Genomic DNA, 16,552 nt, shown 5'->3' on the forward strand with positions numbered 1-16,552 from the left:
TCAAACTTATATTATACTCATCCCACTCCTTTCTTCCTTTTCGTGTATTCGCAAATGTGCTCATTAATAAAGTTATAGCTCTTTAAAAACTCCATGGCGCATCCTCTTGTAAAAATATATCAGACCAATCGTTGGGAGAGCAAAAAGAAAAAGCGACGCAGGTAACTCGCGTCGAAATAAAAAAAACTCCGCGCCAATTATTCCGCTTTCGGCGAACGATCTCTCTCTCTCTCTCTCTCTCTCTCTCTCTCTTTGCGCGGCGTGCTTTTTTGCATATACGCTCGCGCCGAAAGATCTCAAAATGTAAACACGAGGCGCGAACATTCACCTCGCGTATTCTACCCGTACGCGTTTCTTTCCTCCCCCCCCTCCCGTTAGTGTCATCGTTGTCCGCAAGCGCATTTTCTTTTCGGCTGCTCTTGTTTATTCATCTTCTTTTTTATACGCGATTCCGCGGCAGCCCTTAAAATGTCCATGGGATGCCGTTCGCATTACCGTTGCGTAATATAAATTGAGAGCGCAACCGAGCCCCGAGAGACTTTAACGGGCAACGATAAAATATGCGTTTATTATAGGCCTCTTTCGCCTCGTTTTTCGTCGTTCGCGATTGTAGGTCTTAATTAGAGGCGCTCGCCCTTTTTCCTCCTCGCTACGGTTATCAGTCGGTCACCTTTGATCGGTTTATCAGACGAGGATCGCGACTTTTTATTAGTCAATTCGACGGCAGCTGATTATGCAAAGATATTTCCAAATGTAATGAGATTTCATGGAAAGAACTTCTGCTGCATTTGTAAGCACTTTACAGCAGTGAGATGACAGTTCTTTGAACTGCTATTGTTTCTGTTTTTTCCCCCTTTTTTTTATTTAAATAAAGCATTACTTTTACAACGGTATTTTCCGCCTTAGTAGAACCTTAGCATACAAATACCTTCAAATTCATAATTTATAAAGATATCCGTATGTCAGTCAAGAAAAACCAATTGTCATCGTGGCTTACATTTTCTTACGGAGAAATCAGAAGTGCTATGTAATTGACAGTTTTGCTACTTGGATGAAAAGCAACCTGCAATGATTAGCCTCGGTCTTGAAGAAATCTAGCTCGTAGTCTTCTCAGCGACGATGCTAATTGAATTTCCGCCTAAAGCACAGATACGACGGCCAAGGAAGAAATTGGACGGTATCGAAAGCAGTGAAGAGCCTCGGCGCGGCTATCGGCAAACAGCAGCGCAGAGGAATCCGAAGGTGGGAAGAGTTTGATCGGTCGGTCGCACAGCTGGCGCGCGCGGTACGGCGATATCGGCGAGCGAGAGAGGGCGCGGTGTATTACGGGGCTCCCACGCTTATCGAATGTTAATGACCCTAATGAACGTAACCGGAGCGAGGCCAACGACACGCGAGATAAGCCACGGCGACGCCGCCGTCGCCGCGGCGAAGGTTATTATTTATTTATGCTCGCGCGATCGAGGGGGAACCTGTTTGACGTCTCCCCGCGACGACCAGATTCTCGGCCGCAATCGTATCGCGCGCCGTCATTTTCTAGGATGATGCGTCAAACGTCCGAATGCGCTCGCCTCGTTAAATTGCAATCGCGCGACCCTTCATCTCTCGTTCGTTTCTCTCTCTCTCTCGCTCTCCTACTCGTGCGCGCGGTGATAACTCGTAAAACTCGAACCGCGGCGCCGTTTAGTTTTTGTTAATATTCATGAGCGATATCCTCGCGCGCTTTAATCACAAGGCTGCTGCGTGTGCCAGCAATGCGCGCCAGCGCCTCTTGCTTTATGCCTTCTGCTGCCGCGAAGCCTGTAATTTGACGTTGTCGTTTGCTACTTTGTTGCTGCTGCTGCTGCTGCTGCTGCTGTTACTTCTGTTCTCACACTACAAGATATGTACGGATGTCGACGCTTCTTTTGCTCCTTCTCGAGGAATTCTATTTCTCGTTATTTATTATTTTACTTTATTTTCATTTCGTTTGGTTTTTGCAGTGTATCGCGCTTATCATTAGATGGCTTTCGTCTACTCTTGACTCGAGTGTCTATCGCGTTTGCCGTTAAAAGTGAATATCTGTCAATGAATTTATTGCCAATAACGTGCTGATGTGCGATATCGAGATTGCAATTCAGAACGCATCGACAGAAATGTTAATCTTGTATTAGCGCGGTCTGTTTAATTCACGGATAATAAGCAAAAACGAGAGGTCCACTGACAAACCAAACGAAAAGAAATCCACGCCAGCGATACGCAGCGAGCGTGCGCGCTCGACGAGCTTTCGAAGAGCGATCGAGCAACGTCACTCGTTCCAACCTTATCAACCCCGTCTCGGACAAAGTGGAGCAGGCGCAGCGGCGCAGCGGCGCAGCGAAGCAAAGTAGCGCGCGTGCACTCTTACATGTAGAATTCACCTGGCGGGGCCGCGCGTTGCGATTCTTCGTCACGCTGCCGCCGATGGCCAACCGAATGAAACGGCGCGTGCGCGCGACGACGGAGCAACAAGTGAAACGCTCGCGCGCGCGCGCGCGCTCTCTCTCTCTCTCTCTCTCTCTCCGACGACGACGATCTGCGTCGTCGCCGTCGACGTCAGTAAGCCGACGCCGGGCGTCGGGTGTATAACGTCGACGATGAGCTGAGAACCTTTCGCACGTGAGTGTAAACAAAAGTCGGGCGAGCGGACGCGAGTGCGCGTGTGAGTGAAAGCTCGCGTCGACCGCGAAGGAGGATGGGCAGCCGGTGCCCTCCCCCGCCGACGCCGCGCTTTCGCGTCGCGGGCGCGATCATTTCCACGGGCGTTCGTTTCGCCTCGGCCACCAAAGTCGCGCGATCTCCGCGCGAGCGTCGTCGTAGGCTTCGCACGGATCGGCTCGGCGCTTTGCCACGCCAAACCGTCGGCTGGCTGCGACGACGACGAGGTGTTCTCGGCAAAAGTCGAAGGCTGCAGCAGCGAGCTACAAGGGGCGTATCAGAGTGCGCTACCACAGCGCTCGCTCGCTAGTTATATTGTTCGTCTCGGGCCATTATTATATCGCGAAAGAAAAGCGGTCGCGCCAGATAAGATAGCGAGCAAGTGTGTGCGCTACACACGCGCGCAGACAGGCTGTGCAGCCGCGAGCGCCTCGTTATCGCCGCACAGTTGCATTATATCCTAACCACGTATATACCACCTGGGTCTGCCCTTATCTCTTGGCTCTTATCTCTTTCTCTCTTGAAGCTTGACCTCTGGCACCTGCGGGCCAAACCCATTAAATTTAATCGGCCTGCGAGCGTCGAAAAAGAGGAGCACGCTGCTGTGCTGCAGATTTGCATAATTCCAGAGAGAGAGAGAGAGAGAGAGAGAGAGAGACTGCAGTTGCGAGCCCACTGGACCGCGAGCGAGCGCTGAGCAGCGTGCGGAGCGAGAGAAACGAGGTGAGGCGAGACGAGGCGAGGCGCATCGGCCTGCTCTCTTTAAACCGTTGGGCGTTCACCCCGAGACCTCAGCCGATGTGTACGTGTATGTGTGTGAGAGAGAAAGAGAAGGCTTCTCGTTTATCCTGCGCGCGACCACCTCTCTGTCTCTGTCTGTCTGTCTCTCTCTCTCTCTCTCTCTCTCTCTCTCCACGTTGACGCAAATCTCATCTGCGACTGATCTCTCGGGAGCCGCTTCCGGCCTCCGGCATCCCAATAAGTTCGATAAGCGGTTTTGTTTGCCACGGACGCTAAGGATGTCATACCGCTCGAGACGACGCGGCATCGACTTCTCTCTTTCTCGTTGCGCTCCCCAGTTTTCCTTGAATCGACACGAGCGGCCGTTTCAAGTAGAAAATAGAGTGGATTGAGTTTGACGTGGGCCCAAGAGGATCTTGAATTTTTAACTCGCTGTCGTTTCAACGTTCACACGACTGACGTTCCGAATAGAGATTTGCGGTTTCCTCGTTGGTTCATCCATTTTTCGACGGCAACGATTCGCGTGTTCCATGTGATCTGTAAGTGTCATAGTCGCCATTGCACGATAGAACACGAAGAACTTTGTGTGCCTTATCAAACGCAGCTTATCGCGTTAAGATCGGCAATAACAGAAAACAAGGCTGCAGCTACTTTTTAATTACTCAGCGGCGCGTTACTCTCAAACAGCGCATAAATCAAGAGCCGAGAGAATCCGATCTCGAGAGCGCGCGCCGAAAAACGCACTGTAGTAAGGGTATAAAAAAGGAAAAGGAAGCCGAGAGGAGAGAGAGAGAGAGTCCACTTAAATCGGCGTAACCTCTTAGCCCCGCGTGTGGCTTAGCTGCTGCTGCTGCTGCTGCACCTGCGCCTGCCGCAGATGCAGACTCGAGATAAAAGGGAATATAATAGCAGCAGCGCTACCTCGAGGTTCTTCGCCTTCGTCGTATGAAAGATTGACGAAAGGAAAGAAAGGAATTCGTATCGATAGGCTACAAGAACGACATCGCCGCGCGCAAGGTCGCCGTTCGTCAATTGGCGCGCGCGCTTTTTGTCATATTTCGGTCTAACGGTCGATCGCGTATTCGCAAAGTGGAAGCGCGGCTTAACGATGGGCCGGTAAGCAAAGCAAAAAGAAAAAAAGAAAAAAAACTAGCAAAAATCCACACGCACGCACTCAAACAAACACGCGCACGCGCACCGCGCCGTTTCAGCAATTAAATCGCCGACATTGTTTTTACGCGCGCCCGCTAAGCGAACGCGTACATATTCAACGAGCGATGCTCTGATTTCTATTCGCCGGGATTTTTGCAGTTTCTAATCGCCAGGAAGTGCCGGCAGACTGCGAGAGCACGAGAGAGAGATGCTTTTTTTACTCGCGGCTTTTAAAACGCGCGCCTTGGAATTCTCGATGTTTATGCGCCGATGCTGCCGAGGCGCTCGTACAGTTTTTCGACTGCGCTCGTAAAGTGCTGCTTGTAAAAGTAACCGCCGAGCGCAAAATACGCGAACGGCGAATTTGTCAAGGTATATCGTCGAATCCACCTCGTTGCTCCCGCGAGTTCGCGTGCCGTTAGATTTTCAATTTGCACTGCTCGCGGAAGCCCTATCGTCGATCTGCGAACTCTGCCGACAACATTATCCATAAACGCGCGTTCTAAACCACTTCATCATCCGCGTCACGAACGTTATAAAATAATCGCATGCAACGATCGCCGGTACGTAATCGTTGCCGAAAAAAAAAAAAAAAAATGAACAGAAAAGACCAACAAACTCGAAACCGTTCAACGATCGTCGGCATCATACTCGAGCTTAACAAGCTGGAACGCAAAAAATAAAAGGAAAAAGGGCGAAATAAAAAGTGATAATGAAAAAAATAAGAATGCAAAAGGAAAAAAATGGAGTTCCGTTAACGGAGCTGTGCATCGATGTATTTTCGATGGCCGTTTGGCTTGGCCGTGCCTCTCCGCGCCGAGAGATATACTTGGCGCGGCGTGTGGGTGCTGTTGCCGCGCTGGCGGTCTTCCAGCAAAGCGCGCGGAGGAGTTTCTCTGACCATCGTCGCGGCAAGCAGCCTCTGACCTCACCCGAAATAACCTCTCGATCGTCGCTCGCTATTTCCGTTGCCTCGCTAGCGCGCGGAACGTCTTTATCGTCGCGCACACCCACACGCGCGCGCACGCGCGCGCTCTCGATAGAAAAGGCACGAGCGGTTTTGTTTTGAAATTCCACGCTCCGACCGAGATATTACAACTCCTCCCCGTCGTATATATTAATCGCGAGAGAGGCCTCTCTCGGAAATTACGAGCCGATTTCCGGCCACTTGTTCTTCTTCTTCTTCTCCTTCTTCCATTAACATGCAAATTCGATCTCTCGAAAGGGTCACGATCGCTCTCCGCACTCTCTCTCTCTCTCGCGCGCGCGCGTCCTATAATACGCCTCTGCCGTTTAATTGGCTTGGCTGCCGCGCAGCCAAGCGAGCTCGTTTTTCATACGGAGCTTTTCCACTCCACCCCTGTATATGTGTTGAATTCGGTGGCAATTACGGTAGCAAAACCGGTACCCACACGTACACACACGGAGTGCAAGAGAGAGATAGCATCTTCGATGGAAAATCGAGTATGGCCGTTGCCGTTGCCGCTGTTTCGTATTAATATCGCACGCCGAGCTGCTGCCGCCGCCGCTGCTGCCGCGGCTGCCGCGGCTGCCGCTTCTTGCGCAAAGCACGAAATATTCTAATTCTGTCGAGTTGTCCTTTTGCGCGCTGCCGCCTGAGTTCTCAAACACAGAGGGAGAGCGAGAGAGAGAGAGTGAAATGTTACGGATCGTGTCTCTTTCTCTCGACGATGTTTTGCAAGTTCGAATGCATTATGCCGCGTGCGTGTTGAACGTTGCTGGCCGATCGATCATGCACCGCGCGCGCGCGCGCGCGTCGTCCGCTGGCGCAACCGCATAATGCTTCCACCGCTATTTACCGACTTCTCGCGTCGCGATGACTTTTATTAAACGTGTTGCAATTCGACGCATCGCAACGGAGGAGCAAGCGGCTCGAGCTTACGTCGACGATTGGACGTTGCACAGTTCGTCGATCAACCTGGCGGACGATCCGGAGCGGCGTGGAGCAGCGAGCCCGGAGGCGAGTCAGCGAGGCGGCGGCTGCGGCAGTCGGCTCGACTCCATCATCGACCACCTGCGATCTGCCTTCGAGAGCAGGCTCCGCGACAATGGTCAGTACACACATACGCGCGCGCGCACTCGCACACACACATATATGTAATATCGCCGCTGCAGATCGACGCGAGCGCGCGCGCCAAAGAAGAACGGGGGAGAAGGGCGCGCGCAGCAGAAAGGAGAAGCTGAATGGAAGCTGCGCAGATCGTTAATCTTATATGGGTTGTACGCTGCCGCCGCGATATGCCCTCTGAGAGTGTTAGTGACTCTGCGATATTTCGCTAGCCAGCGATGGCTTATTACTCGCATTTATTTATTTTCAATCGCGCTAGGCCATTTCCAATTTCCTTGTCGAGGGGCTTCGTCGCTGCGCTACGAAAACGCGCCACCAGATGACTTTCTCGCGCTCGATACCAAAGCCTTCGTTTGCCATCGTTTAATCGACGCCCCAACAGTGACCACCCGTACTCACGCGAACGGGACTGACAATTACGTTATTCCGCAGTCGTGACTATATGATTGTCAACTGTTTGATCGTTAAGATATCACGCCGTCGACGTAACAAACCGGCGCAGTCGAATTAGCGAACGAAATGAAAAACAAAGCAACGACAGCAAAAGTAAAGGGAAGGAAACGATGGCTCTCGTGGATGCGAGTTTAGATATCTCGGGCGTTATCATAACACATCCCATATCCGTTGCCATAGCCCAGGGCGCGCACGTATATACATCAGGCTGCGCGCGCTCGCGCTCTATCGGACGTTGTATATATGCAGATATGCGTACGCAACGAGAGGAGAAGAAGAAGAAGAAGAGGGAGAAGAAAACTACGGTAACTGCACTCATCAGATCGACTCTTCGCGATAGGTATACGCGTGTGCGGAGTATGTACTTAGTGAATGGACCTCTCTCTCTCTCTCTCTCTCTCTCTCTCGCGAGATCGTTACAGATACAGAGCCGCGGGCGGCAGCCTCTCCCCATAAATCCTCCCCGGGCACAATTACGCGCCGCCGCGCGGCAGCGCGATGGCCCTGACCCCGACGCACCCAGGTCGACAAGAGACAACCGCCCAGCGGTGGCAATTAGACGACCGGAAAATCACGGAAATTCAGGTTGTCGGCGCAACGCTGCGCATGCATTATTTATCCGTTCCACGATGCACTCCGGCCACGGACAATTGGGATATGTGACGGTTTGACGTCGGCTGTTTCCCCTTGATTTTTTAAGCGGACAGCCGTATCGGAAATCTGGAATGTGTTGCTCCTTTTGACCACGAGCTCCGAGGGGATTGTCAACTTACTGCTCGCGCGCTCTTTTCCTCCTCCGATTGACGTTCTTTGATAGAGGTGTCGGGAGATCGGAGTAAGGAATAGAGATGAGGAATATTTGAAATCTGATCGCTTCGAATGATTCTGCTTCTTCTTTTTATTTTTATAACTTTTCATATTTTTTACAGGCGTGATAGCGATAATGAATTATCTGCGAGTTGCTATATGTCGATCAGCAGATAATGCATATTTTTCAATACCAAACATAAAATTGCGCATTATCTGTATCGTTTAATATAGAAAGGATGAACGTAGATGTTAAAGTAATAATAACAATAATAATAATAGTATTTGGTTAAAATTACACAATTTTGAAAATCCATCATCTCTGACACACCCTACAACAATCAAGTACATTACTCCAAATTTTCACTGCTATGCATCACTTACGAAGGAAAAGTGAAACCAATCTGCATTCTCATCACTATAGATAGCGACCGTAAATCATTTTGGGGAAATTGTTCTTACATTTTTGAAATATTTTTTGATACAGTACGATAACGAAATCTCTACTTCGATGATATGATTTTATTCTCGTCTTGCTTTATCAGAAATGCACAGATAAAAAAAACCGATCCTGCCTGTAATCTATTAATCGAGTTAATAAAAGCCTCCAAAACATTTAAATGGAGCAGATGAAACGCGAAACGAACAATAAGCATCAGAAATCTTGTAACAATTGAAGAAAATGCCATGGTCCGAGCAGGAAACGCACTCGCATCATCATCGTCGTGGTATACAAGCGTGCCCAAAGAAAGCTCACTGTCGCGAAAATAAAAGAGTCGAGCCGTGGGCTCGCCGGGTTGCGCGCTGGATGCCATAGAAGCCGAGCGAGAATTTATCAGCGGACGGTCCATTGTACGCGGGAGGCTGCGCTCTGGGTGCCATCACGTCGCGGCGACAGCTCTATCATTAGCGGGCATAATTCCGCGCGCGGCGCGATGCTAATGAGAAAACTCGCGGCGCGCGCGACCGTAAAATCATCAGTCACGAGGCTCTGACCCCCCTGGCGTCGCGCATCAATGCAGCTCGCATTGAGCGTCACCGCCCGAGATATATACATATATATATATTTATATTTATATATATATATGTATATATACGTATATATGCAAGCGCATCGAACGATAAAAGCCGCGCGCGCGCAGCGCGATTGACGTATCACTGCGCGCCACGCCTATGTCGCGATCCAGTTCTTCGTCCCAGCGTCGTGTAATCTCCGCGCGGTCCTGCCCACGCGCACTTGCGCGCGGTCGGCCTAACAAAAAACAGGGCGAACGAGCGTGTCGCCGATATCGCCGCGACGACGTCTCCGCTCTTGCTCGCGAGTTTTAGAGACACACCGCTCGAGGGAGAGAGAGAGACTTGTTCGACCGAGTCCTACGCGATGCTTTATGCCGGGACTCCGGATTAAGTGCTCGCTAACGGAGAGGGAAAGAGAGAGAGAGAGAGAGAGAGAGAGAGAGAGAGAGAGAGAGAGAGAGAGACAGAGACAGAGAGACAGAGAGAAGGATCGTACGGCTTTGAGGAATATATACTCTCCTCCACGACGACGAGGCTTATGAGGCAAAAATCACTGGTGATTGCCTCGTATAGCTGATTTATGGTTATTCGCCTGAGCACGGATGAAAAGAGATACATATGCTCGATATGCGTGCTGATACCAGTGTTTCTCTTCCTCTAGTCAGGCTTTTCTTTTCGCGTTTCAAGATTGAAACTACTGAAAGTTTTATGCGCGTAGGTCGATGGAATTGAAAAATCGATCGATCGTTAAAGTAGTTTGTACGTCGGCTACTGGGTGGATTGAAAAATCATTTTCCCGTCATTTCAAAGACGCTTCTTGCCTCTATTAAAGAACGGGAGATCTTATCGTATGGTGGAAATTGAAACGGAATAAACTGAGACTCGACGTAAGTGTAGTATCTGCAATTTTTCATACTATTTTTTTCCCACTGTTGAATATTAATTTACTATGGATACTTTTACAGGACGATCCAATCAAAAATTGTTGATTTTTAGACTGGCGTTAATTTATTCATCTTTTCTTGGAGGTTTTAGATAAACTTTTAATAATTTACATGTTGTTAACATGTAAATTATTATCGTGTTCAAAAGTACGATAATAATTTTTCTGCGATGAAAAAACTTTTCGAATTGATTTTTTTGCAGCTGCCAACGGCCTGTAAGAATATGAAACAACAGTACGCAACATAGTTTCGTTAATTTATATTAACTTACTGCCTTGAATACAATTTTACAAGAAAAAAATGGAATAAAAAGTTTCCATGTGCCGTCCCAATAAATAAACTTGAACTTTGACCAACCACGTGTCGCGTGACAAACGCACTTTAGTAAATCATGGCAAAAAAAGGCCGAAAGAAAAAGAACTCACTCTGGCCGACGCTCGAAATCAAATAAAAATTCGCTGAAAGTAATGAACTCCGATGCATGCTGCGAGATAAAAACTGAAAAATGAAAGCTCACGCGAAGCCCTTAAAATGACTAAAATTCCTCATAACAAGATTCCAAATCAGGCAGCATCTTTCTCCCTTGGTCTTTGCCCGTGGCGTATCTCGTAGCATCAATCCCCCTTGATAATTTACAACAGTGAGCCAAGCGTACACGTTGCGGGTGTCTTTCCGCGAAGAAAAAAGGCACGAGGCGAGCCGCGGCGCGCATTTATATGTGTGTATACAGATATAGATATATATACACGCGCGAAGCGCATACAAACACTGGCGTGGCAGCGAAAAATATGAAGAGAACGAGGACCAAGCGCAGGAGGTCCGTGCAAATTATGACGCGGCGAAACAATGCGGATATCTGGACGCCGATCTCAATGGGGGTTAATTAACACGAGCGAGGTCCTCGCGCGCCACCTGCCAGACTCGGCGCTTTTTCGGCGGCCGCGCCATCGCCCCGCGCTATCGCGCCATCCATCGGGGACCGCCGCTGTCGCCTTATCGCGCGCGACATCTAACTTCGCTGCCGTTTAATTTGATTTTTAGTGGGTTTTAAAAGCCCCCGGCTATCCCGCCTTCTCTCCGGCACCTTCGCCTCTCTTGTTTCTTTCCTGATCGCACTAATTGCTTGATTAGCTAGATTGACTGATCAGTAATAGCGCGGCTTTGAGATCTTCATTCTTTTCTTTTTTTTCAGACTGATTGACTTTTCACGCTCTGAAATCTGCCCTAATATTTCTTTTTTGTTCTTTCCGAATAACAGTGCCGCGTTTCTCTTTTCTAAGTTGTATCGTTACTTTTCTTATTATTGGATATTCGATCGCTCCACTGCTGTTCGATCAAAGAGAGCCTGCTATCGAAGATATCTTGCGGCGATAGACGGATTAAAAATATTTTTTGCAAAGTCAGAAACTCTTTCGCGAAAAATCGAATACTACGAGACTTCGAAAGAAGATTTGTCAAAGCATTTAATTATGTCCTCCGTGACGTTGCGAAAAACATTCCGTAAAGTATAGATGCACGATAAACCGACGACTACGAAATTTGAATGCTGTTCGGTATTTGTGCACAATTGCCGTGGCAGCGTAACACGAACGGCCACGAGCCAACCGGAAACGTTCGACAGAATAAAAAGTCGGTACAGCAGTACTACAGCTTTGAAAATTAATTGAAGCCTACTCGAGACACGAAACCGCGACTATCCCGAAAAAAAAAAAAAAATAATAAGAAGGAGAAGGAATCGAGACAAAAACACGCGCGGCGCGCTGCTTTTAGATTAATTACTCGGCGGCCGCGCGCGCGCACATCGTCGATTAGCTGGAAGCGCTGTATCTACAAACGATTTTTCCTCCTCACTCCAATTAAGATTGAATAATGCCGGGCTCGGTTTTTCCCTTTTTTGCCCGCTCTCGCGCGGCACGCGTCGATAATGTATTTGATGGCTTGATTAATCCAGCGCAACACAATGCGATTAGGCTGCACCTTCTCTCTCTCTCTCTCTCTCTCTCTCTCTCTCTCTCTCTCTCTCTCTCTTTCTTGCTCTCTCGTCGCGATTATCAATCGCGTCTTCGGAAACGCTTAACTGTACGTGTAACAGTAACGCGCTCGTGTTGCATTAAGTGCGCGATAACTCATGGCGAACTCCGTGTTTTACATTGTGTTGCCCTCGCAGCACACACGCTGCGTGCGTATATCTCAGATACGTACGAGCAGATATTTTATCGCGTTGTTGTTGTTTCTTTTTTCCTTTTATTTCATTTTATTTCATTTTATTTTCGTTATGCAACGACAATGGACGAGTCCAACGACGTCGTTAAACAGATTCAACGACCTTTGACTCGGTTTTTTGCTCGATCTCGACGAGGCGCATTGAGCTTCAACCTTTGCCTTTTGATCCCCCCTCGTGCGCTTGCAAGCCTTGGCCTGCTTGACTTTTGACTTGGCGACCGAGCGCCACGCCGGCTTTTTATTCAATCTTCGAGCCGCGCGGCAAGCGATGGCTTTATCGATTCGACGCTGCGCCTCGCGATCGTGCCAAACACGACTCTCAGTGTGTAGCTTTCAACTGTTGCCTCGAGCACGTATCAGCGGACTACATGTGTTTTTATGTGCGTCTATATCGATCGTATTGCTCGATCGCCATCAGTGTTCGTTCTCCTACCTTTCTCGTCTTCGCTTTCTTTCATCGATGAAATTGAAAAATAAGAGGGCGCATTCGTCCGATCGTTCAAGATCGCGTAATTTCGTTGACGTCCCAACGCGTTGGAGAGAATATCAATGAAAAGCATCTCTCCCAAAGACCTTCATTGTCGCGTCTTCCATCCGGACGTCTCCGTCGACAGCGAGGCAAGGTCAGACTTTTCGCAATTCAATAAATTCAGTCTGCGGGCAAGCGTCGTCCGTTCGCAATAACAATTCGCAATAACAACGACCGGCAAGGAGGTTGTCGTCGGCGCTCCGTCCTTCGAGCGCGCTCGTAAAATAATTAGCGAGCATCGGCGGCGCATTCCTCCCCTTTCACTCCACGGCAGCGTAATTTCGATCGCCCTCGAAAGAGGAAGACGGGCAAGGATAACCAATCTCACTGCCATTCAGAGCTCTATAAAAATGATCAGCGGCGCAGTCACTCTATACAAGCTCCGCGACATGATTTACCGCCCGGCGCACGTATACACCCCGTATCACCCGAGCAACGCACACGCACGCACGCGATTGTGCGCAGCGTAAGGTTGAGGTCGTTATAACGGCGCCAATCTCTCTCTCTCGCTCTCTCGGCGCGCGGCGAAAAGGCGAGGCCGCGCGCTATATATGCAGCGCGCGCGAAAAGAAAGGAGAGCGGCGCGGCAGCAGCGCTCCAATACCGACAGCGGACAAATAGACGACGACGCTCGGCGCGGCTCGGCGCGGCTCGGCGCGGCTCGGCGCAGGTGACCGCCGCCGAGCGAGTCTAATTAACGCGCGCGCGGCCCACGACCACGACGAGTACGCCCACTTTTATCCCTCCTAATTAACCTGCGCGATTTATGGCGGGCCATCATCGTGCGCTACGCGCCTCGCGTGCGCCTCTGCATCGGAATGTCATTTCGCCTCGAGCTTACGCAGCCCCGTGCCTTTGGTTTCTCGCGATACGGGCTTCGCTTCTTTCCGAACGCGCTGCGGCTGAGGCTGGACCATCGTTCGTCAGTCGTGTTGTAAGCCTCGCCGACTGTCAGTTTGTTTTTCTCGCTCGATCGATTGCTACGGATCCGATAGTTTCATCGACAAATCCTTACTTTGCTGGGGCAGATGCTTATGTCATCTACGTTTCACAATCATCAACCACTGATTTACGAGCGTTGTCGGTGCTTCTAAATTATCATCGTGCGTACATGAATGCCAAATTAAAACGAGGTGATTAATGAATCTACATTGAGCGAAGACGCAAAAAATCGAATCTCACGTTCGTGACGTCGAGCGAATATGACACATCCCAACCCAACCCGCCGCGGCTCACAACTCGCGAGCCTCCTCCTCGGGGACGCATCGAATTCGACGGTTGCACAAAGGGATCGCGTCGCGGCGCGAGGGAGCGAGTTAAAAAGCAAGTCGGCGTGTGTGCGCGCACCGCACGGTAGCCACTGCCGCCGCGCGTTTGCAAAAGCATCGATCGGGGGGAGAAGACAGAGAGAGAGAGAGAGAGAGAGAGAGAGAGAGGAGTCGGCTGCTGTCTCCTGCCCGGCGGCGGCAGCATTGTCCGCGAGCAGAACACAGGTGAACGAGCTGCTTTGCATACAGTGGGAGCCCCTTTGTCGTACCGCCGTCGCCGCCGCCGCGTAGCTTCCGATTTCAGCCCCACGACTGCCGACCGAATTCGATTCAGCGCGATTCGAGTTCTTTTCTTCTTTTCGGTAGCCGCGCCCCTCCGAGGACGCGCGCGATGCCGCGAGATTTGACTCGCGGATAACGACCAGTAGCCAGCGCGGGCAAAGGCTTCCGGTCCACGTCGACTGCGGCTCTCTCGTTGGAAGCTCGTCGACCGTTTCTTTTCTCCTTCTTCTCCTTCTTCTTCTTTATTTTTTTCGGTCGCTCTCGCTAGCGATTTATCGAAGCACCCACCCCTTCCATTTACGGACGCCCTCTGCGCTGCCAGTGCGCGATGTATTATACGCCGCAATGATTTATACCGCAGGAGCTCCTCTCGAACGCCACTGCGCGCGAGGATCAGCTATTGATTTATGGACTTTTATACGAGAAAAGCCTTTCTGCTGCCGAGAGAGAGAGAGAGAGAGAGAGAGAGAGAGAGAGAGAGCTGCGAATATTATCTCTTTGTTGTTTGCCGGGCTTCGCGGACTTAATTGTTTGTTTTTACAAGCTCGTGTGTGAGATGATTTCTACATTGCGCGGATTGGTTCAGCGGTCTCTCACGCGTACCACAGTTGCTCTCTCGTGAATTTTTACCAAATCTATTTTATAAGCTATTTTATAAGCTAGGTAATTAAAATTTACATTGAACACTATTGATTAAAATGTTATCGTAAATTTCTGAATAATTTCGCCATAACTTTTGCTACCGTGATACAATTATATGATCAACAAATGCGTGTTGCGATTTATTGTAAAAAGTTGCAGTAAGAACTGAAAGATACATATTGAAAAATTTGTCATCTTTTGGTTCGATATGAGTTTTCCGCGTGAAAGCAGTTTGAAATGCTCGATTGTTATTAATAATTCATCAAGATGTTTTATTAACGTTCTAATTAATAGAATAAAATTTTTCAATATCACCTAATATTACGTGAAAAAGATCGTTAAAAATACCAAAGGTACCTGAATTAATGATTCTTAATAACACAAAATAATTTACTATATATGGCTGCACCTGCGAGTCACTCGAAAGCCAAACCGATCTGTTCAGCAGAACGGCAATCATTTCACATTTACCACTTCTACTAAACGCTCAAGCTCTCTAGAGAGAAAGTCAACCAAACTGTCGTGAGCGCCAAATCAATCGAAATCCATAGGCGCGCCTCGAAACCGTAAAGAAAAACAGGTGCAAAAGCTGCCTCGTCTTTTTGACACTCCATTAATTTTTGTTATTCATTAGCGTTCCAGATAGAAAACGGTGCAGTTAAGGGGGGTCAGTCAGCGCGGCGAAGCGTTTCGTCTAGTAAGCAGGAAGGAGGAAAAAAAAAGAAAAAAGGCAAGAAGAAGAAGCGCAGCGGGTCGGCAGAAGCAGCGTTGCGCCGGCGATGATGCCCTCGTGTGTATACGATCAGCGGAGCGTAGTCGCGTAATGACCATTAACGTCGAGGAGCGCGAGTACGCGGCTACTTGACCAGCTCGAGCTTCTTCATATTTTATACGCGGATGTGTGCTCGCCAAGCAGCGTGAACCCGCTGCTACCTGCCTATCCGTTTTCTCTCTCTCTCTCGCGAGGAGAAATCCTCGCGCGCTGGCTTGCCAGCTGCCGCTCTTCGCCAAGTTTTTCATGGGGCGTTTTATTTTCTTCCATGCCGCTCCTGCTGCTGCTGCTGCTGCTGCTGATGCTAAGCTGCCGCTGGTCTTTTTCATGCTTTAGCGCTGCAAAAATTGCTTCGTGCGCACCAATTGTTGGTTATTGCAACGATATTGCCGGATGCATTCTCGTTCGCGCGTATGGTAGCGTTATTGATACTGCCATTACTATTGTAAAGTTTATGTATCAATTCGGTAGTTGACGCAGCGTAAACTTGGCTTTTACGCTTCAAGTTTTCATCGGACACTGAATACTTATTTAAAGCTTTATGGAATTAATATGTTTGACGGGTCAATATCGCCGTTCGGCGATTTCGGTTTTTATTAAGTCGCTAGATGGTATACGCAAATTAAAGTTTTTTGTCAGCGAAAATGATATCTACATACAATAAAGTTGAGATGGGTTGCAATGACCGCAGATAGATTTCGAATTAATTTAATTAATAAATTTAATAAATTCAGATTATATATATATATATATATGTATATATATATATAAATATCCTCAATAAAGACACTAACCCCGAACATGCTGCCGTAGCGAAAACCAGAAGTTGAAAATAAAACCTTCAATCGACAGGCCGTGCGTAAGAAAAAACACGGGGGGGGGGGGGGGAGAAAGGAGGAGAGGGATGGCTAATAACCGGCACTCTTCAATCAGCCAACCATCAATTTTTCGCCGCTC

General features: G+C 49.0%; 1 protein-coding gene across 1 annotated transcript in view; it reads left to right on the forward strand.

The window, feature by feature from the left end:
- Nucleotides 1-2,614: 2,614 nt before the first annotated feature.
- The window catches only part of LOC131674594 (runt-related transcription factor 2-like), a 28,045-nt gene continuing 14,107 nt past the window's right edge, over nt 2,615-16,552 (forward strand). Inside the window, exon 1 of the mRNA XM_058953351.1 lies at nt 2,615-6,641. Within this exon, the coding sequence (XP_058809334.1) occupies nt 6,407-6,641 (235 nt within the window). The 5' untranslated portion in view covers nt 2,615-6,406. The remainder of the gene's footprint in view (nt 6,642-16,552) is intronic.

This window comes from Phymastichus coffea, unplaced genomic scaffold (assembly GCF_024137745.1).
Source record: "Phymastichus coffea isolate CEN01 unplaced genomic scaffold, Cenicafe_Pcof_1.1 PCOF00262, whole genome shotgun sequence".
NCBI lineage: Eukaryota > Metazoa > Arthropoda > Insecta > Hymenoptera > Eulophidae > Phymastichus > Phymastichus coffea.